This window comes from Xenopus laevis, chromosome 7L (assembly GCF_017654675.1).
Source record: "Xenopus laevis strain J_2021 chromosome 7L, Xenopus_laevis_v10.1, whole genome shotgun sequence".
NCBI classification, from domain to species: domain Eukaryota; kingdom Metazoa; phylum Chordata; class Amphibia; order Anura; family Pipidae; genus Xenopus; species Xenopus laevis.
Window position 1 is genome coordinate 63,710,028 of NC_054383.1, and position 22,729 is coordinate 63,732,756.

Here is a 22,729-nt window from a genome sequence, read left to right on the forward strand (position 1 = left end):
TGACCCATGTGCCCCCCCTCAAGTCTCTGATTGGTTACTGCCTGGTAGCTAGGGTAACCAGTCAGTGTAAACCAAGAGAGCTGAAAAGCAGGAAGTAGTGATCTGACTGACATGTTATACATCAAATCACTCCAGCCTTTATACATTAAATTTTTGCCTAACTAACTATATTAAAAAAATTTTTTATTTTGCACAGCCTGTCTATTTACCCAGTTTTTATTTTTACACTGAACAATTCCTTTAACCCTTTGCCTGCCAAGCACGTACGGCGTACGTGCTGGCAGGCAAATGCTCAGGCTGCCAAGAACGTACATTGTACGTTCTTTAGCAGCTGAGCGCTCTCTCTGCTTCGGCGGCTTTTGCCGCCTCCGCAGAGAGTGGGGAGAGAAGACAGCCCCCTAGGCAACGAGGCTGGGGGGCTGTCAAGTCGGATCTGCGACTCGATTGTCGCAGATCCGACTTCAAAGTAGCAGACGCATCGCATGGAGCGTCTGCTACTACACTCACCTTCTTCCTGCCTGCAGAGCCGCCCACGCACTTCCTGCTGCGCAGCAACTCTGCAGACACGCTGCCAGGACTCCTCCAAAGAAGACAGCGATTCTCCTGCTCCAAAAACGGTAAGTGCACGTTTTTTTACACACTTACCTGCACCTACACATACTTACAGTACATTTATGCATTTTAGTAAAGATTGGAATTTTTTTAATTTTTTTTTTTTAATTTTAGCACACTTGGTCCCTTTTGTACAGTTATTTACACTTATTTACACTTATTTACATGTATTTGCACACTCAGATAACTTTTATTAGTGCACAAATATGTATACACAAACAGGTGTTTTTTTTTTTTTTTACGAATTCATTATACTGTTATCTTTTGTTTTTTTTGCCTAAAAACGTGTTATTTTGGCAGCGTGACTATTGGATAATCGATTTCGGCCACTAATTACGCTGTCAGAACAATTATTTTGTTATTTCATTGATTTACGCTATTTTTGTGGTTTTATTGCAATTTTATCCCTGCATTATTGTTCCCTATGTATCTTTAGTATCGTTTTGCTGTTTGGTGCTTTGGTATAGAAAGATAGATTTTACTTAGTTTGATCCGCCAAAATATGTGCTTTCCAAAAATATATGGGTTTCTGGGGGTCTTTTTACAGTTTGGGGGTCTTACGGCACATAACGTACAGTTAGGGTTCTCTTTTCTGCAGCTTAGTTGGCTAGCGTGAAAATTCATAGTTACGTTTTTCATTTGGGGTCCATACACAACACATACTTTGGTAAATCTATACATATTGGGCATCAAACTATTTATTAGACCTCTGACGTCCATATTTAGAGAGATTTTTCTTTGTACGTAAAACATTGTGTCCGATAAATGCGGCAAACTGCAACATTTTTAGGCGATTTTCAGAAATGTTGTAAAAACCTATATGTTTAGAAAAGCTTTGCAGTTTGGTAGTTTCGTGTAGAAAGACGTCGTTATCTTTGTTGGAATCGGCAGAATGTGTACTTTCCAAAAATGTATGGTTTTGGGGGGTCATTGCTGTTAGGAGGGTCTTGAGGCAAATAATATGAAGTCAAGGGTCTATGTTCACAGAAGGCGAATGGGCAGCGGAGAAAACTCATATTCACTATTTTATTTGGGGTCCGCACATGCCAGCTGCCTTGGTATATCTATGCATATTGGGCATCAAACTGTTCAGTAGACCCTTGGCATCAATATTTATGGTGTTTTACAATTGTATGTAAGAAATTGGGTGAGATAAATGCGGCCAATTGCAATATTTTTAGGCGATTTTCAGAAATGTAAAAACAGTTGCTTTTATCGCCAAATTTAGGAAAGGCTTGCGACTTGGTACTTTGGAGTACAAAGACATGCATACCCAATTTGGATTCGCAGGAATGTGTACTTTCCAAAAATATATGGTTTTATGGGGTGAACGCACTTTTTTCTACCTTTGCCCCCCCCAAAACAATGTAAATGTGTTGATTTTGCAGTACCTGAAATGACAGACCATATGGGGGTCTTTGTTTTGGGGCCCCTATACGCCACGTGCTTGGGTACACCTATACATATTGGGCATCAAACTGTTCAGAGGACCCCAGGCTTTCATATTTGGGGTGATTTGTCTTGATACCTAAAAGTATGTGGGTAATACAATGCTGCAGGGTCGAAATTTTGAAGTAATTTTTGGAAATGTCCCCAAAATCACCAAATTTAGGAATGGTTTGCGGCTTGGTACTTTGGAGTACAAAGACATGCATACCCAATTTAGATCCGTGGGAATGTGTACTTTCCGAAAATATATGGTTTTCTGGGGTGAACTTACTTTTTTCTACATTTTCCCCCCTCAAAACAATGTAAATGTGTTGATTTTGCAGTACCTGAAATGACAGACCATATGGGGGTCTTCGTTTTGGGGCCCCTATACGCCACGTGCTTGGGTACACCTATACATATTGGGCATCAAACTGTTCAGAGGACCCCAGGCTTTCATATTTGGGGTGATTTGTCTTGATACCTAAAAGTATGTGGGTAATACGATGCTGCAGGGTCGAAATTTTGAAGTCATTTTTGGAAATGTCCCCAAAATCACCAAATTTAGGAATGGTTTGCGGCTTGGTACTTTGGAGTACAAAGACATGCATACCCAATTTAGATCCGTGGGAATGTGTACTTTCCGAAAATATATGGTTTTCTGGGGTGAACTTACTTTTTTCTACATTTGCCCCCCTCAAAACAATGTAAATGTGTTGATTTTGCAGTACCTGAAATGACAGACCATATGGGGGTCTTCGTTTTGGGGCCCCTATACGCCACGTGCTTGGGTACACCTATACATATTGGGCATCAAACTGTTCAGAGGACCCCAGGCTTTCATATTTGGGGTGATTTGTCTTGATACCTAAAAGTATGTGGGTAATACGATGCTGCAGGGTCGAAATTTTGAAGTCATTTTTGGAAATGTCCCCAAAATCACCAAATTTAGGAATGGTTTGCGGCTTGGTACTTTGTAGTAGAAAGACATGCATACCCAATTTAGATTCGTGGGAATGTGTACTTTCCGAAAATATATGGTTTTCTGGGGTGAACTTACTTTTTGCTACCTTTGCCCCCCCCAAAACGATGTAAATGTGTTGATTTTGCAGTACCTGAAATGACAGAACATACAAGGGGGGGTCTTCCTTTTAGGGCCCCTATATGCCACGTGCTTGGGTACACCTATACATATTGGGCATCAAACTGTTCAGAGGACCCTAGGCTTTCATATTTGGGATGATTTCTCTTGATACCTAAAAGTATGTGGGTAATACGATGCTGCAGAGTAGATATTTTGAGGTGATTTTTGGAAATGTCACCTAAATCACCAAATTTAGGAATGATTTGCGGCTTGGTACTTTGGCGTAGAAAGACATGCATACCCAATTTGGATTCGTTGGAATGTGTACTTTCCGAAAATATATGGTTTTCTGGGGTGAACTTACTGTTTTCTACTTTTGCCCCCCCCAAATCGATGTAAATGTGTTGATTTTGCAGTACCTGAAATGACAGACTATATGGGGGTCTTCATTTTAGGGCCCCTATATGCCACATGCTTGGGTACACCTATACATATTGGGCATCAAACTGTTCAGAGGACCCTAGGCTTTCATATTTGGGGTGATTTGTCTTGATACCTAAAAGTATGTGTGTAATACGATGCTGCAGGGTAGATATTTTGAGGTGATTTTTGGAAATGTCACCTAAATCACCAAATTTAGGAATGATTTGCGGCTTGGTACTTTGGCGTAGAAAGACATGCATACCCAATTTGGATTCGTTGGAATGTGTACTTTCCGAAAATATATGGTTTTCTGGGGTGAACTTACTGTTTTCTACTTTTGCCCCCCCCAAATCGATGTAAATGTGTTGATTTTGCAGTACCTGAAATGACAGACTATATGGGGGTCTTCATTTTAGGGCCCCTATATGCCACATGCTTGGGTGCACCTATACATATTGGGCATCAAACTGTTCAGAGGACCCTAGGCTTTCATATTTGGGGTGATTTGTCTTGATACCTAAAAGTATGTGTGTAATAAGATGCTGCAGGGTAGATATTTTGAGGTGATTTTTGGAAATGTCACCTAAATCACCAAATTTAGGAATGATTTGCGGCTTGGTACTTTGGCGTAGAAAGACATGCATACCCAATTTGGATTCGTTGGAATGTGTACTTTCCGAAAATATATGGTTTTCTGTGGTGAACTTACTGTTTTCTACTTTTGCCCCCCCCAAATCGATGTAAATGTGTTGATTTTGCAGTACCTGAAATGACAGACTATATGGGGGTCTTCCTTTTGGGGCCCCTGTATGCCACGTGCTTGGGTACACCTATACATATCGGGCATCAAACTGTTCAGAGGACCCTAGGCTTTCATATTTGGGGTGATTTGTCTTGATACCTAAAAGTATGTGGGTAATACGATGCTGCAGGGTAGATATTTTGAGGTGATTTTTGGAAATGTCACCTAAAGCACCAAATTTAGGAATGGTTTGCGGCTTGGTACTTTGGCGTAGAAAGACATGCATACCCAATTTGGATTCGTTGGAATGTGTACTTTCCGAAAATATATGGTTTTCTGGGGTGAACTTACTGTTTTCTACTTTTGCCCCCCCCCTAACGATGTAAATGTGTTGATTTTGCAGTACCTGAAATGACAGACTATATGGGGGTCTTCCTTTTGGGGCCCCTGTATGCCACGTGCTTGGGTACACCTATACATATTGGGCATCAAACTGTTCAGAGGACCCTAGGCTTTCATATTTGGGGTGATTTCTCTTGATACCTAAAAGTATGTGGGTAATACGATGCTGCAGGGTAGATATTTTGAGGTGATTTTTGGAAATGTCACCAAAATCACCAAATTTAGGAATGATTTGCGGCTTGGTACTTTGGCGTAGAAAGACATGCATACCCAATTTGAATTCGTGGGAATGTGTACTTTCCGAAAATATATGGTTTTCTGGGGTGAACTTACTGTTTTCTACTTTTGCCCCCCCAAAACAATGTAAATGTGTTGATTTTGCAGTACCTGAAATGTCAGACTATATGGGGGTCTTCCTTTTAGGGCCCCTATATGCCACATGCTTGGGTACACCTATACATATTGGGCATCAAACTGTTCAGAGGACCCCAGGCTTTCATATTTGGGGTGATTTGTCTTGATACCTAAAAGTATGTGGGTAATACGATGCTGCAGGGTCGAAATTTTGAAGTCATTTTTGGAAATGTCCCCAAAATCACCAAATTTAGGAATGGTTTGCGGCTTGGTACTTTGGAGTACAAAGACATGCATACCCAATTTAGATCCGTGGGAATGTGTACTTTCCGAAAATATATGGTTTTCTGGGGTGAACTTACTTTTTTCTACATTTGCCCCCCTCAAAACAATGTAAATGTGTTGATTTTGCAGTACCTGAAATGACAGACCATATGGGGGTCTTCGTTTTGGGGCCCCTATACGCCACGTGCTTGGGTACACCTATACATATTGGGCATCAAACTGTTCAGAGGACCCCAGGCTTTCATATTTGGGGTGATTTGTCTTGATACCTAAAAGTATGTGGGTAATACGATGCTGCAGGGTCGAAATTTTGAAGTCATTTTTGGAAATGTCCCCAAAATCACCAAATTTAGGAATGATTTGCGGCTTGGTACTTTGGCGTAGAAAGACATGCATACCCAATTTAGATTCAGGGGAATGTGTACTTTCCGAAAATATATGGTTTTCTGGGGTGAACGTACTGTTTTCTACCTTTGCCGCCCCCCAAAACGATGTAAATGTGTTGATTTTGCAGTATCTGAAATTACAGAACAAACGGGGGGTCTTCCTTTTGGGGCCTCCTATGCCACGTGCTTGGGTACATCTATTCATATTGGGCATCAAACTGTTCAGTGGACCCAGGATTTTATATTTGGGGTGTTTTACATTGATACCTAATGATGTGTGGGAGATATGTTGCTGTAGAGTGGAAGCTTTGAGGTCATTTTTCAAAAAATTCACCAATTTCTATAAAACACTATAACTTTAGGAAACAATTGCAACTTGGTGGTTTGGAGTACAAAGATATTTCTACCCATTTTTGATTCACCAGAATCTGTTCTTTCTAGTAATGGGTAGTTTTCTTGGGTAAACCTACTGTTAGTGGAATGTTTGGCCTTGAAATCAAAAGTATGCCGTTTGGGGAGTGCTGCTTTGGAAATTTGGTTGTGTACTGCTTGTAGATTTTGAGCTATACAAGTGAGAAATCTCCATAAAACTATATATATTTGGTATTGTCGCGTTCAGGAGACATAGACCTTTCTAAATCAGCTGTGTTCTCGTACGTAAAATGAATGATGTTTCTGATATATGTGATTGTTCTTCGTGCAACATGATTTTTTTCATTTTATTTGACACTTAGAATCCAATATTTTTTTAGAGAAGTAGAATTACACCAAAATTCTTGCATATTGTGAAAGTTCAGGTTGTCCTGAAAAAAACAATATATTGTTTTCCTGGGTTAACTAAAAGACCACCCCAGGAAAGGCCCTTAAAGTGAAAGAGTGCAAAATATCTAAAAACTGCTTGGCAGTAGATGTTCGCATCTAGGACAAAACGGCTGGCAGGGAAAGGGTTAAGGCCACTGGGAGCAACATAAGGTGTCAGTGAGCATCATGACGTGCCACTGGTTGGGGATCACTGCTCTAGAGGGGACGGTCCTTTACAACTATAGGAACTAGACACTACCCTTATAAATAGAGAGGACGGTCCTTTACAACTATAGGAACTAGACACTACCCTTATAAATTAGCCATTGTTCTGCCCCTTGTTAGCACAAAAAACTAGGATGCTCATTGAACAAATCCTAAAAAGATGACAATTTCACCAGGCCCTAGTTTGCGTATAATATATTTACTTTTTTCACTAATGGCCTCGCCTCAGGTACTGTGACGGCCACAAAAATTTCACAAAAATAACAAAACGGGACGGGCGAGCTGAGGAAAAGCATTGTGATTGGGCCGACCACCGGATGCGAGCCGCTTGCGAATGAGTGACACAGCGTCTGTTCGTCGCCCCTACGTGTCAACCAAGCCATACGTTCCTGCGCTTTACGTGAAGTCGTGATGCCAGTCTCGCGTGATGAGACTTGCGGCGTCCTGATTTTCTGAAAGACAGGAGGCGGAAGCTTGGCCTTAATATCTTTGTGGAAGGTGGAAGTTATGATCCAGGGCTGTTGGACATGTGCATTTACGTGGATTAGAGGGTTACTTCCCCCGCCAGCCTGCAGTTTACTGAAAGCAGGGGGCTTGGTAATCAAAGTAAGTTCAGCACAGCGGCCACCCTAAAACGACGGCATCCCCTGTAAGACCCAAAACGACTGCCCCCCCATTGATGATGGTTCTGTAGTTAAATATTGTCACAGACTGACCTACTGTAACCATTTTTTGTCTGGTTCTATAATGATAGGTTCAAAGACACATTCTGTTATGGCTTAGTTTGTACTGCACCATAAACATTATTCCAGACGAATTTAAGGGGTCAGCCATCTAAAAACTAGATTTTATACAGTCAAAGAAAATGCAGTTCTAATCAGCTATATAGTGTACTTGCATATTTTCAATAGTTCTGAGGTTATTTGTAGATGTAATACCTATTAAAATCTGTGTCTGTCTGGTTGCTTACATATTCTTGATTCTTGAAACAATGATTCAAGCCACATCTGATTAAAGAAACAGACAGGAGACCCTGTTAAATTGGGTCAGAGAACATAAATTGATAATCAAATATGTTTTTTAAATGCAAGTCCATTTATAGATAATTCTGGAAACACTGAAAATATTTAATAATTGTGTAATGAGAAGTTGCTTAGAATTACAGTTTATTAAAGTATTCAAAAGATCATTTTTTTTGGAGCAAACCCCCTTTAATGACTTTAGAATAACACTAGGTTACTAAACATTCCATGCAGGAATTGCATTTATTTTCATAGCATTATCCTAAATTTGGTAGACCATTCATAAGCATATTATCAGTCTGAATAGTGGCCTGCACAGTGTACAAAGTAATAGTTCGAATATATTTGTATATAATTTATTTGCATGTGAATTTCTTTCTTTGTTTACATTTTGCCCTTTTTAGGGAGTCTGAAATAACACTGAAAAGTGCACAGAGATGTCAGGGCCTGGAAGCAAGCGCGTGGCGGGGGATGTAGGTTCTTTAGGACCCCCTGAAAAGAAGGCTGCAGTGGAAGATTCTGGAACCACCGTAGAGACGATTAAACTAGGAAGCGTCTCTTCAACGGTAAATGCACTTATGGCTTTTGTTTGTGATGGCTTAATAGGGCTAAAGAGCCAAATGTACAATGGTGAGGTGCTAATCCAAGGGAGGCCAACCATAAATTTCTCCAGAGACAAATAACATAAATTAAAATGGGACAGTTGCAGACTCTTTCAAAAAGAAAATCACATAGGACATATTACATTATGATATTTAAATATTTTCTATATATTTTGAGAGTGTGCAATCCTCCTTTTTTATTTTTTGGTTGTGATGGATCTGTGATGAATGTTTTTATTGCTATAGCTAATGCGGCATCTTGATTACAGCTGCCACTTGCTATCCAATACGATAGCATAAAAACTTTGCAGCATGTGGCATAACCTTTAGAAATCTGATTTCTCAAGGTCTGCTTGGGGGACACAGGGACAATTGGTATAGCTGGCACCACTAGGAGGCAGGACACAGTGAAATAAACGAGTCCCTCCTCCGCCTGCTTTATCCCTCCTCTACAGGCAAAATTAGCCCAGTTTCGTTGTGTCCTCAGGAGGTAAGGACATTCTCAGCTCCTTCTCAGGCGTTAATATCTCTTTTATTATTTTATCATTTATTATTTTTCTCCTATCTTTACTGTTTATTGCTCATCACATCAACAGGGACTGGACATCTACACTGAGTAGACTGTCTCCATTGTCCACCTTATACCATATTTTCCACCTTATACCATATTGTCACCGGGGTCAGTAAGTGCTCTGGCACAGACCATCCTCCCTCCTTGTTTCCCTAGGGCAGGAGTCCCCAACCTTTTTTACCTGAGAGCAACATTCAGATGTAAAAAGAATTGGGGAGCAACACAGGCATGAAAAATGTTACTAGGGTGCCAAATAAGGGCTGTGATTGGCTATTTGGTAGCTCCTATGTGAATTGCCAGCATATAGTAGGGTCTGTTTGGCAGTACACCTGTTTTTTATACAACCAAAACTTACCTCCAGTCCTGGAATTTAAAGCAACTGCTTTGTTCGTATCAGCATATACTTCCCCTCCCCTTATTGGGTACAATTAACCCCTGCTACACCCTTCTCCCTGGGCTCAGCAGTACCTCCTGGAGGTTATTATTAATTAACTTCTCTTCCAGGGGACTTCCTCTCCCTTTGGAGCTGGTTCCTTTCATACCACAGGCACACCATGTCTGAAAGTTCAAGTGACAACCTTTTTCCCATGGTAGCAGCTGCTGTTTCTGTAAAATATCTAGCTTGTGCCAAATGCCGCAAACATCTGCCACCTGGTCACAAAGATCCACTGTGTTCCGTTCTGGAAAACTTAGGACTCGGTCTGAGTCAGGCCGCCCAGGCAGAACCACTGGCCAGGCCAGAGACCCCTCCTCACAGGGACCACAACCTCCCGAATGGGCGTCACAATTAGCCAGCCTCGGACATTCCTAAATTAGCTTTTTCCCTAGACAAACTCCTGGCCTGTCTAGACAATCCTGAGCTCAAACCCCCTAAGCGCAGGGCCCCTTCTCCCTCTGAGGATGTCTAACGACCCCTCCCCCCCTAATTCTAGACTCAGGGTATGAGCAGCCACTTTCCGACATAGAACTGTCCCACAGTTCAGATCAAGAGGAGGGAGATTCACCGAAGCATTGCACCGAAGATATCCTCCGAAGCAATCGATTCCCTTATTGCTTCAGTACTGAAAACCTTACACCTACAGGAACCCGGAAGTAGTTCCAGTACTTCTTCCTGCCTTTTCAAGCGCAGAGTAGATCTTCCCCCTCTTTCCCTTCCCACGCCCCAGCTAGAACAAATCATACAAGGAGTGGAACAAGCCAGAGAGACGTTTCCAGGCAAATTGTCGCTTCCTCAGTCTATATCCTTTCCCACCTGAACTCACTGAAAAGTGGACTTCTCCACTTCTTCAGTGGATGCTCCGGTGTCACGTTTCTCTAAGAACACAGCCCTGCCAGTCCCAGATGCAGCTTCCTTTAAGGATTCAATGGATAAGAAAGTAAAGGGTCTCCTATGCTCTCTCTTTTCCGCTTCTGGTACTTCCCTTAGCCCGGTCTTAATCTCAGCTTGGGTAAGTAGAGCTGTCCAATCATGGTCGGACACCCTATGCCGCGGAATCACTATAGGGGACCTTCGCAGAGGCCCAACAGGCACTGCGGGTCACCTTAATCTAGACAAGTCTTCGTTTACCCCGAGCCAATCGATGGTTTTCCTAGGAATGTCCTTCAACACACAGTCTTAGACAGTCTCCCTTCCACCAGACAGGGTTGAAAACTTACGGACACTTGTGCGGTCCCTTTTATCGAAATCGACTCACACAGCTAAGTTTCACATGAAGGTCTTAGGAGTCATGGTCTCAACAATAGAAGCAGTGCCATTTGCACAGCATCACCTCAGGGAACGGCAATGGAACATTCTTCCGGTCTAGAAACGCAAATCCCTGCATCATGAAATTCACATATCACACAGGACTCGAGCATCTCTACACTTGTAGATACAAACCAGTCACCTGACCCGGGGCAGACCCCTCGCGGAACCCGATGGGCCCAAGTCTATCTAGCTTGGGAACAGTACTAGAGGGACAGTAGAGCATGACTTCACATCAACCTACTAGAGATCTGGGCAATCTGTCTTGCCCTAGCCCACTGGCAAAGGGAGCTAATGGGACAGGTGATAAAGGTTCAATCCAAAAATGCCACAGCAGTAGCATATATAAACCACTATGGCAGCACAAGAAGCAGAAAATCGTTAAACAAAGTTGGCCTTATCCTTCACTGGGCAGAGAAGCACCAGTCCCAACTCTCAGCAATTTACATCCCGGGACTCCCCAACTGGGAAACGGATTTTCTCAGCAGAGAAACTCTCGACCCGGGCGAGTGGTCTCTAAAGGAGGATCTTTTTCACATGATCACCCAAAGATGGGGAATGCCGGAGGTGGATCTCATGGCATCCCGCCACAATCGGAAGATAACACTCTTCTTCGCTCGTTACAGGGACCCCCTTGCATCGGCAGCGGATGTGCTGACCTCTACCTATTACTTCCAGTTGGCATACGCCTTCCCTCCTCTTCCTCTTCTCCCCAAGGGAAGCTACAGAGGGAACACACCATTCTTATCCTCATAGCTCAAAGATGGCCTCATCGCACCTGGTTCTCGGTTCTAGTCAACCTGTCGGTGGAGAAACCATGGACTCTACCTCTCGCTCCAGACCTCCTTTCTCAAGGCCTTCAGCATCCTTGCCCAGCCAGCCTCAACTTGATGGTGTGGCTACTGAGACCACGATCCTAAGGAAAAAGGGATTTTCTGATGCTGTGATTCACACTATGCGGGCCGCCCGCAAACCTGTATGGTCCACTTACCAACGGTGTTGTCAAAACCACGTAGCTGAATTCCTAAAATTTTACATTCCCATTCTATTTGGTCTTTTTGCAGGAAGGACTATCCATGGGACTGTCTTTGGGATCCCAAGTTTCGGCACTCTCCATTCTATTACAAAGACTTCTGGCTCTACTACCTGACGTCAAGACCTTCTTACAGGGGGTTGCGCACGTGAAGCCTCCTGTCTGCGCACCAGTGCCCACATGGGACTTAACACATGTTCTGCGATCTTTGCAACAACCTCCTTTTGAGCAGATGGATTCAGTGTCACTTCTGTGGCTCACATGGAAGACGGTATTTCTACTGGCCATAGCATCAACTCGAAGGCTATCAGAACTTTCAGCTCTATCTTGCAGATCTCCCTTCCTGAACTTTCATCATGACAGGGCGGTCCTTCGCACTACTCCATCCTTTCTACCTAAGGTGGTATCCACCTTCCATCTAAATCAAGAAATTACCATACAGACCTTCTGCCCATCACCTGCCAACTCCAAGGAGGAGATACTTCATTCTCTGGATCCCGTTAGGGCTCTCAAGTTTTACATGCATGAGTCAGATATCTGCAAATCGGACTCCCTCTTTGTACTCGCTGCGGGCCCCTCCAGGGCACCCCAGCTACTAAGACAACCGTCTCCGGTTGGATCAAACAGGCCATTCAAAGGGCCTACACGGCACAGGGACGTCCCCCTCAGTCAAACTCAGGGCTCACTCCACGAGGGGAATAAGTACGTCCTGGACTTTTCGGAACCAAGCCTCAGCGGAACAGCTGTGCAGGGCTATAACGTGGACATCCATTCATACCTTTGCCAAATTTTACCAGTTTGACAACTTTGTGGCATCTGTCACCTGTTACGACAGGAAGGTACTCCAAGCCGCAATGGCTAGTTCCACGTAAGCTTCTATTACCCGCCCTTATATTCAGGGCACAGCTTTGGTAAGTCCCTGTGTACCAAGCAGACCTGGAGAAAAGGAGATTTTATGTACTAGTCTCTTTCGTTTCAGTCGCTTGGGGGACCCAGGGCTTCCCTCCTTGGATTCAGGCCTTCACTTGGCTTCAGACATGGTTGGCATATTGAACCATCTGTTTTTTATTAGTTAGTAACCTTCTGCTCTTAATTTGGTATGAACTGAGCTAATTCTGACTGCAGAGGAGGGGTATAGCAGATGGAGGAGGAACTAGTTTCTTTATTTTATTGTGTCCTGCCTCCTAGTGGTGCTAGCTATACCCATTGTCCCTGAGTCCCCCAAGTGACTGAAGAGAGAGATTTAACCGTGAGTACACAAAATATCCTTTTAATTTGCCTGCCTACAATTCATAGTGTACCAACATTTGAAAATAAAACTGTGTGCCTATTTTTAAAATAATTATTATTATTATTATTATTATTATTGTAAAAAGGCATTTACAAAGCACTAATATATTTGCAGCAATGGTCATTCATTGGAATGGTGTGCTGGATAAGAATGCATTGCATTTCTCCATGTGCCATTAACTTTAGTTCATGTGGGCTGTCCTACAGTTATGAGGATAGGAGACCATCGCCAAAGTATCTCTAGAATACTAAAATACTTTCTATCTGCAGAACACATATTGTATATCAACCAATAATATAAGGTTGACTTCTTAGCAGTTTTCATCCCTAAGCATCCATATAATTACTCACTATACATGTATATGAGGTATTCCTCCCAGATTTAGGAAATTAAAAAAAACTACATTGCACAAACCCCATTCACACTTAGCAGATAACCCCTGAAGCCCAAGCAGTTAACCATGGGGAGACAGGCAGTCTGGACACACAATAAAGACATGATATCAGAGCAATAAAGTTTGCTTTGGGTTTCTAGAAGAGGGTAGAAATTTGCCCCTGTTTCTGTCTTAAATCCCATGAAACTGCACAGTCAAGGGCTGTGCCAGATCTCTGATGCTGCCAGTAGTATTGGTATGTTGATGGTGCTCAAAGAGAAACCATAACCTTTTTATAGTTATACATTTATTTTTCTCATAAAAACCGCATTCATTCTATTGAAACAGAAAAACCGCATTCATTCAATTAGGCTGTTCTAGAGATGCACTCCGAACTTAAATACCAATAGCCCAGGATCTAACAGCAATAGATAAAATGCAAAACTTGCAGCACTCATGGGGCTTAAAAAAAAGTGAAGAAAATATTTAGGTTAACATTTTGGTTCTGCTGAGAGAGAAAAAAAAAAACCAAAATAAATAAATAAATATATATATATATATATATATATATATATATATATATATATATATATATATATATATATATATATATATATATATATATATATAATTTTTCCTTATAGGAACAGAAGCACCAAAGAATGCAAGTCTTTTAAAGGAATGACAATACAATGTACCATGGCCCTGCACTGGTAAAACTTGTGTGCTTCAGAAACACAACTTTAGTTTACATAAACAAGCTTCTGTGTAGCCATGGGAGCAGCTATTCAAAGCTGAAAAAGCATGGGATTTGCTATGTTTTCTAACATATTTTGAAAGCTTAGGTTTTCCTGGAAAAAAAACAAGTTTTCCTAGGAGAAATAAATATTACGTCCTCCCCAGTGTAGCCCTCAAAAATGAAAGAGCACAAAATATTCAAAAATGGCCTGGCAATAAAAGTACTGCAAGAAGCCAAATCCCAAATCATCTGACAGCGAAGGGGTTAATAAACATGCTTTTATGAGTTGATTGCTGTGGCTCTTTTGGACAAGATAGATCTCTATATCTGTGTGTCAATGTTTTCGTGTTTGTATAGACCTTTATCAAGATAGATAGATCTCTGTGTAACATAGTATAATCTCTAATACTCCATTAATTTGTAGGAGGAGCAGGATTTGCGGACCCTTCAACTGAAAAATAAGAAGTTGGCTGGAATGTTAGACCAGAGACAGGCCATAGAAGATGAACTGCGAGATCGTATTGAGACTTTAGAAAGACGGCAAGCAACAGATGATGCTTCTCTCCTCATCGTAAACCGATATTGGAGTCAGGTATGCATCACTTCATTCAAGCAAGCATTGTGGTTCTCTCTCCATCTTTTTTTCCTGATACTTTGTTTTTTTTTTTTGATACTTGTGCCATTTTACTTAAAGTGTAATGTAGAGAGAGTGTATTGCCAGTGCTGAAACAGCACAGAATTTCTTTGCCAAAGAGGAATTCTAAAGACCAATAGAGTCTGGACATGAGGACGAAAGGTGATTGTCAGTGGTGCTGAAAGATTTACTAGAAGGAAATAATGCTCCTTGGATTTCACTGAAGTCAAGTCTCTGGACACATTCAGTACAGTATAGAAAAGTAAGAGGAGGGGAAAAAACTGGTACCAAATTAAAAACCGCTTTATTAATTTGAAAGAGAAATATTGTCTTGAGCAGGCTTCAATGGCAAAACTTCAAGCACCAAATTAAGAAATTATGAGCAGAAAAGTTAGTAACCACTTAGGAAAACATTACTGAGACTTGATGATTTAAAGGGGTTGTTCACCTTTGAGATAACTTTTAGTATGACATAGAGAGTGATATTCTGAGATAATTTGCAATTTGTTTTCACTGTTTATTATTGAAGGTTTTTGAGTTATTTAGCTTTTTATTCAGTAGCTCTTCAATTTGCATTTTAAGCAATCTGGTAACTAGGGCCCAAATTCCCTTAGCAACCATGCATTGATTTGAATAAGAGACTGGAATATGAATAGGAGAGGCCCAAATAGAAAGATGAGTAATAAAAAGTAACAATACATTTGTAGCCTTACAGAGCATTCGTTTTTTTAGAAGGTTTCAGCGACGCCCATTTAAAAGCTGCAAATAATCAGAAGAAAAAGACAACTAAAAAACTATAACAATTAAATAATGAAAACCAATTGAAAAGTTGCTTAGATTTAGCTATTCTATAACATACTAAAAGTTACTTTAAAGGTGAACCACCCCTTTAACAAGCTCTCTATGTTCTAGTGCAGAAAATACATTTCTAATTCATTTCTCTTTGCTTGCAATTCGTATCAGATAGTGTTTTGGCAGGTAATAGGGCTCAGGGCTAGATTACCAGTGCACAGATAATGGTTTTCTGTTTATCTGGAAACTGGTAATGTAATTATCTACATTAGAAGGACCAAAACTTTATTGGCTTTCATTTCCATGTGTAGTTGAACATTTATTGTGATTAAAACAATAGGCAAAAGTTGATCAAGGGCATGTAATCCATTTAATGCACAACCAAAACATATTTGTTAAAGGAACAGTAACACAAACAAATGTAAGTGTTTCAAAGTAATGAAAATATCATGTACTGTCATGTACCAGTGCCCTGCACTGGTAAAACTGATCTGTTTGCTTCAGAAACACTACTATAGTTCATATAAACAAGCTGCTGTGGAGCAATGGCGAAAATTGAAAAACGGCTACATTGCACAGGTTAACTAATGGATAACAGATAACACCTTTTATTTTTTTTTATTTTTTTTTTTTGTAACTTATATTTTTATTGAAAAGTTTTCCACAAATAAAGATATACATAACACAAGTAGTAAAATGAATAAGTAAGAAAAATACAAAGATAGAAAAATAAATGTCAAAAAAGAAAAAGCTTGTACGATGTCTATGGATAGAATAAATAAATATAATCATTGGGGACTCCACAGGGATCCGTTCCCAGCATACCGCGTTTTACATATTGAACATTGTACAGAGATACCGGCAAGCAGCAAGTGTCAGACCAAAAAAAGTAACATAGAAGGAGCATCCCCCACCGCGGCCCGGAGCACGGAAAATGCTATTGTCAAGTTGGCAGCAAAAATAGTATTATGTGTAGCTGATAATTTTGTGTCGGTAATCTACTATCATTGTAGAAAGCTTAATTGAATACAAGCAGCGTGCAGACAGCTGGCTAGTAAATAGCCCAAATCTAGGATACCGCTGGGGACGGTGGGGGTGCTCCCTCCGCTAGAGAGGGGCAAATAGAAACAAAACCCCTTAATTCCCAGATATTAAGATGCTGGGGTGTAGTATTTTGCAGGTAGGCTATATTCACCTCAAATAGCCTGTTGGCATTCACTCTATTAATGATCTCTTGGGCAGCTAAGGGACTTCCATTTAGCCACTACTGCTATCCGGGCGGCCGTCAAAATATGGTTGGCCAACTTTTGGCCAGATTCCGGTATACCAATAAACGGTCTGCCTAATAGAAAGGTAAATGAATCTAAAGGGATTTGTGTTGCTAAGACCTGATCAAGTACCTTCTTGACCTCCAGCCACATTGATAACACCACTTCTTAAGCAAACACAGCAGTTTTACCAGCGCAGGGCAACACTGCATTATATTTTCATTACTTTAAAACACTTATCTTTTGACGTTACTGTTCCTTTAAGCCTAACACACTTCAAAAAACTTAAGTGGCATGTACAACACTTTAGGCATTCTGGCAGATGGTACTTTGAAACACTCTCTTAAGATGGCCATAGACGCAAAGATCTGATCACGATCGGACGTACGATCGGACTTTCCCATCTCCCGTCCTGCCACTAACCATTCAGATCAAAGTCTTACCATTCCGACCAAATAAAGTAGTTAAAGAACAGATCAGCCGATGTTCTGCCCCTGACAGCAATCGTACGACAAAGCTAGTGACAGTCTCCCACTGAAGACAACAGAAATTTTCTAACCTGTCCGATCGACCAAACGACCGATCTCCGCCGGACGAAAAATGTTGGGACTCTCCACACACGATTCGTACGATCGGATCGTTGTGTCTATGGCCAGCTTTAAGCAGAAATCACAGCCTACTAAGCCATGTAAATGTCCTTCAATCTTTGCTTTCAGATTTTTTTCACTCTTTCTTGCAGAGTACTTCTGTTTAGGTTAGCTTGGGTGCATCTTTGAGGTTTACCCATTGATTTTTTATTTTTTTTGCTCAAAAGGAAGCTTTATTGAACATTTTTGGAACAGTATCAGTAGTGATCAATTATACAGGTATAACACATAGGTCAATAGTGAACCTGCTCTTGGAACACTATGGATTTAATCGTGCTAGGTCACAGACATTTCTGGCTTTCATCCCCTCCCCCACATGCATCCCTTTTAGTCTGTTAGCTCATTCCCATTCTGGTTAGCTGCACTCCAGTATCCCCAGATCAGTATACAGTATATTTGGGTAGTTGTCCTCTTTTATCCGTTATTGTTCGCTCCAGGATTGCCAGATTGTCCATAGCTCTCCTCCATTTCAGGTGTGTGGGTGGTAAAGGATCCTTCCAGTGAAGAGTAAGCAGTCTTCTGGCCTGGAACAAAGTTTTTGCAACAGAGTGTTTTGTATATATCTCTGCTTTATCACCCACAAGTCAATTGTTAAACAGTTTCTCGCAACCCCCTTTCCCCAGCCAGGTACCCACTTAGATAGCCAGCTGTTGCAATGATATAAATTGATCATTAGCCCATACATCCTCCAGTGCAGTTATATTAAGATTATGCCATCCTTTAGGTGGGTTAAGTGAGGCTAGTGCTGGAAACTCAGCATTGTGCCATATTGGGGTTTTGCGGTAAGTATTTGTCATTTCCTACTAGCTTGTGTGCCACACGTAGTATATTGCTCTGGTGTGTGAGCAGGGGTGTCAAGACATTTTGTGGCTTTTTTATCATTAGCGCTGGCCAGATTACTCTTGGGTTTTTCATCACCATTGTCCAGAGTTGGTGGAGCGGAGGTGACACCACCTGATGCATCATTGGCAGGATATGGGTGAGCTGGGCTGCTAAGTAATATATGTATAGATCTGGTTCTGCCATACCCCTGCCTTCCCTAGGTCTCATTAGGTTGGTGAGTCGTAGCCGTGGCCTCGAAGGACCCCATATAAATTTGCCAAGGAGGCTGTTCACTCCCTTGAGCACTTTCTTAGGTAAAGGGACAGGTGCGTGCCATAGTGTGTAGAGACACTTTGGCAGGATAAACATTTTAATCAGTTGTATTCTCCCTGCTGGACCAATTGGGAGGGACTCCCATTGTTTGAATTTACTTTGGGTCCATTGGGTCAATGAGTCACATTGAGTGTCTGAAATCGTGGGAGTGGTAGAGTGATATATGCCCAGGTATGTGAATGAGCTTACAATTTGCAAGGGGCAATCTACCTCCTGTTGCTTATCAACCAGGAACAAGACCGACTTGGACACCGGTGTTGGTTTTGAGGACTGACAATGAGCCAAATTCTTGCGTGAGTTTAATCCGTGTTTCCAGCCGCCGCCCCCTATCTCCTAGGTACACCAGGGTATCATCAGCATATAGCTGGATTTTCTCTATGTGGTTGCCCCATTCATAGCCCCTTATCTGTGATTGTTCACGTAACGCCCAGGCAAAGGGCTTGATCGCCAGGGCAAAAGTTGAGCTTCCTCTACTAAGTGGGAAGCTTGGTGTGTTTAAAGAAAGGATACTTTGGGGTTTTCGTAGAGGAGTTGGGCTATTTTTATAAATTCCGGGCCAATACCAAAGGCTGTCATAATCTGCCACTGGTAGGGCCACTCCACTGTATCAAATGCCTTGGCTATGTCCAAGGCTGCCACTGCTATACTACCTGGGTTATCATGTTGGGTGGAGAGGTTAAGATACAGCAGAAAAACATGGTGCCCCAGAATATATTGTAAATGACTTACAAAATAGTAAATGTGGTCCGGGTGCACCAGCCCCAGTCCTCCGTTTGAGTGCCGTTCAGCCCTGTTTCTTTTTCAAATCCTGTAAGATACAGCCTTCTCATATTTAGGCTTGTTGTCTTCGCTGGGGCAAATCCTATTTGGTCTGGGTGAACTATCTGCGTTATTAATTTGCCCAGCTTCTTGGCGAGTATTTTAGCATAAATTTTCAAATCTGCAGTTAGAAGTGATATGGGGTAGAAAGATTTATATAGTTGGGGGTCCTTCCCTGATTTAGAGAAGAGAACTACTGCTGCCTCATATAGGGATTGTGGAAGTTTGCTGCAGTCTATGGCTTCCTTGTACATTTTTAATAGCTGTGGGACCATGGTCTTTGGGGTCCTTTTATAGATTTTGTTTGGCAGGCAATCAGAGCCCCTGCTCCTTTGCCTAGGGGGAAGTAGTCTATGGCCTCCTTTATTTCCAGATTAGTGAGCTCTAATTCGAGATATTCCTTGTATTCTTGAGTAAGGTGGCCATAGACGTAACAATTACGATCTTTCTTGGAAAAGATCTTTCCAAGAAAGATCGTTCGTTTCAATACACACGTGTAGAGCTGAATCGGCAGATATACAGGTAGATATACGGGAAGAAACAATAGAATTCTACCTGTATCTGACGATTCAGCACTAACAATGGGCGATGTTTGGGTCCCTTCAAAGGCACCCGATCAAAATTTTCCGTCCAGCCCGATCGACGAGCCGACCGATATCCAAGTCTTCTGCCGATATCGGTCGGCTCTTTTTCCACCATACACGCAACGAATATCGGACGAAAATTCGTTTTGTACGATATTATCTGTGTGTCTATGGCCACGTCAGAGAGTCTAGAAACCATGTGGTCTCGTTCTCCTCTGCTGTTAGCCTGCTAGTGTACAGGTCAGCATAGAACTCAATTAGCATGCCTCTGGCTTTTTCCCCATATTTGTACACATTTATTTTGCTGAAATAGTGTTGATTAAATTCAGTTGACTTTAGCTTTTGCGCATATCTTTCCTGCGCATTCTGCAGCTTTTTGAGGTGGGTAGGGGAAGGAGTTACAGCCATCAGGGCATCCCATCTCAACACCTGTTCCTCAAGGGCCTCGCAGGCTAAGTGGGATTGCTTCTTGTACTCAGCTATTTCTGTAACTATGGAGTTGCATACAAACACCTTGAGGGAGTGCCAAATGGGGAGCACCACCCGCAGCTTTTGTTCAGGGTCAGGAAGTCATTGATAACACCCTCCACCTGGTTGTAGTTGTCTAGGATCCACACTGGATTGATAGAGGGGCGGGGCCTTTCGGGTTTTTGTGGGAGTACTACTTTGAGCTGCAGTGGGGCTTGGTCGGACATGGGTTGGCCGTCCTCCAGGCGTCTATGGGTGCCAAAGAGTCCATCATTTTACTAAGACGTGTGACCCTCGCAGGGGGCTTTGTAGGGTGTTTCCATACCACAATACACACCTCTTACATTCCAGCTAGTGATATTGATAGCCATTTGAATAAATAAGTTGGGTTGTGCGGGTATGTGTAATCTCTGTACCACTAGGGGTCATTGCGTTCTATTGAGCAAACTGTTTAACTGGGAAAACAACAGTTAAAAATCTGTGCTTTAAAGTGGACCCGTCACCTACACATAAAAAGCTGCATAATGAAAGTCCTTTGCAAATTTAATATGAAACCCCCAAAAAATTTTTTCATTAAAACATCCATACCTGTTATAAAAGTGTTTAAATATCTAAACTGTCAATCAAATATTACCTGCCCCGCCTCTATGCCCGTGGCATAGAGGAGGGGCAGTCAATTACTTTCACTTTCCATTCAGCACTTCCTACATGTCACTGCTCTCCTCACATTCCCCCTTCCCTCCTCAGGCTCTATAATTGTGTAGGGCACTGCACATGGACATTAGGTCCCCCATTCTGGTTCATACACAAGATTTTGGGGTGATACACAATTTCCCTTAATAACCGTGTCCACAAAATGGCTGCTGCCTGCTTGCTGTGATTGTATAATTCCAAGACAGAAGGAAACGAAATTTAAATAATAAATACAGTGTAAATAAAGTTTATTTTGCTCAACTAACATGATAGAAAAGAATTTGAAATTATTTCTTAGGGTGACAGGTCCCCTTTCTTAACAGTGCACCACAAACCATCCCAACAACATAACTTTCCCCCCTCCTTCTACCTCACCCACAACTGGAGAAATCATAACAGAAAATCAACAAAGTAACATCATGTTAGGGGTCAGTCATGCCACGCCGTGGGGCACTGCTTATGGAGATTGTGCCTCCTGAGGTTGCCCGTTACTAGCGCTTGTGCAGGAGTTAGAGCTTTTAGTGTGCTGGGCCTTGCCGCCGCCATCTTGTGGAGTCTCGCAAGTGAATTTTTACAAGCGAGTAGCCGCCTCAGATGTGTGTTTATGTGCCTGGTATTGACCAATTAGTTCTCTCTCGGGTAAAGCCTGGCAGGAATGGCCCCCCAGCTCTTTTGTGTTGTGATTATCAGTATAGCAGGGTTAATTGCTCTTTTTACAGCATAGCTCCTGAATGTGCGTGCTGTCACGGTGGTTAGACCACGCCCCCTAACCCACCTTAAGCATGAGAATATGACATGGGTCATGAAGACATAAGGCCTCATGATTTCTTTAGTAATGTAAATAATTTTTATTTTCATTCACCTAAAATCTTCTTTTATTGCAGTTTGATGAAAATATTGGCATTCTCTTGGGTCGTTATGACTTGGATCAAGACTTGGGGGAGTTTCTGACAGAACGCAAAGCATTGGTTCTTCCAGAGCCAGAGCCAGACTCTGACAGTAATCCAGAACGCAAGGAAAATGAAAGGGGTAAGCAGTTGGGATGGGATGGTGGTGAACAAGAGGAAGAGCTTGATTCTTCTTCTGAAAAGGATGTAACCACTAACTAAATCAGTTTTCAGTGAAATGTTTACACAGAAACTGAAATGTAAATTAATTATTTTTATTTATTTGAATTGAACCTCTAACCTAAAATCCAAACAATCTTTGACTGGGTACCTCATTGTAGGTGAAGGACTCTGGGAAGCTCCTCTTTCTTTTTTGGCCACTTTGGCCAGCAGCAGCAGTGAAGAAATTGAATCGCAGCTACAAGAACGTGTAGAATCTTCACGCCGTGCAGTCTCTCGTATTGTTCTTGTGTATGACCGACTGCATGACCAGCTGGACCATCTTTCTAAGAAACTGAACAGCACTGGTGAGAAGCAATCTTAAATTTGTATAATTTTTGTTCCCTTCTATTCTTTTTGAGGTTTATATAGAACTTTGCCATTAGGATGCTAGCGCACTTCTACATCTATAGTGATTGTTGATTTCAGTACCTTCATTCTGTCTC

At 41.8% G+C, this 22,729-nt stretch overlaps 1 protein-coding gene across 1 annotated transcript in view; it reads left to right on the plus strand.

Annotated features, from left to right (window-relative positions):
- Nucleotides 1–7,133: 7,133 nt before the first annotated feature.
- Nucleotides 7,134–22,729, plus strand: part of rnf20.L (ring finger protein 20 L homeolog) — a 55,432-nt gene continuing 39,836 nt past the window's right edge. Inside the window, exons 1-5 of the mRNA NM_001112861.2 lie at nucleotides 7,134–7,348; nucleotides 8,169–8,330; nucleotides 14,542–14,709; nucleotides 22,062–22,206; nucleotides 22,406–22,591. Coding sequence (NP_001106332.1) covers nucleotides 8,202–8,330; nucleotides 14,542–14,709; nucleotides 22,062–22,206; nucleotides 22,406–22,591 — 628 coding nt within the window. The 5' untranslated portion in view covers nucleotides 7,134–7,348; nucleotides 8,169–8,201. The remainder of the gene's footprint in view (nucleotides 7,349–8,168; nucleotides 8,331–14,541; nucleotides 14,710–22,061; nucleotides 22,207–22,405; nucleotides 22,592–22,729) is intronic.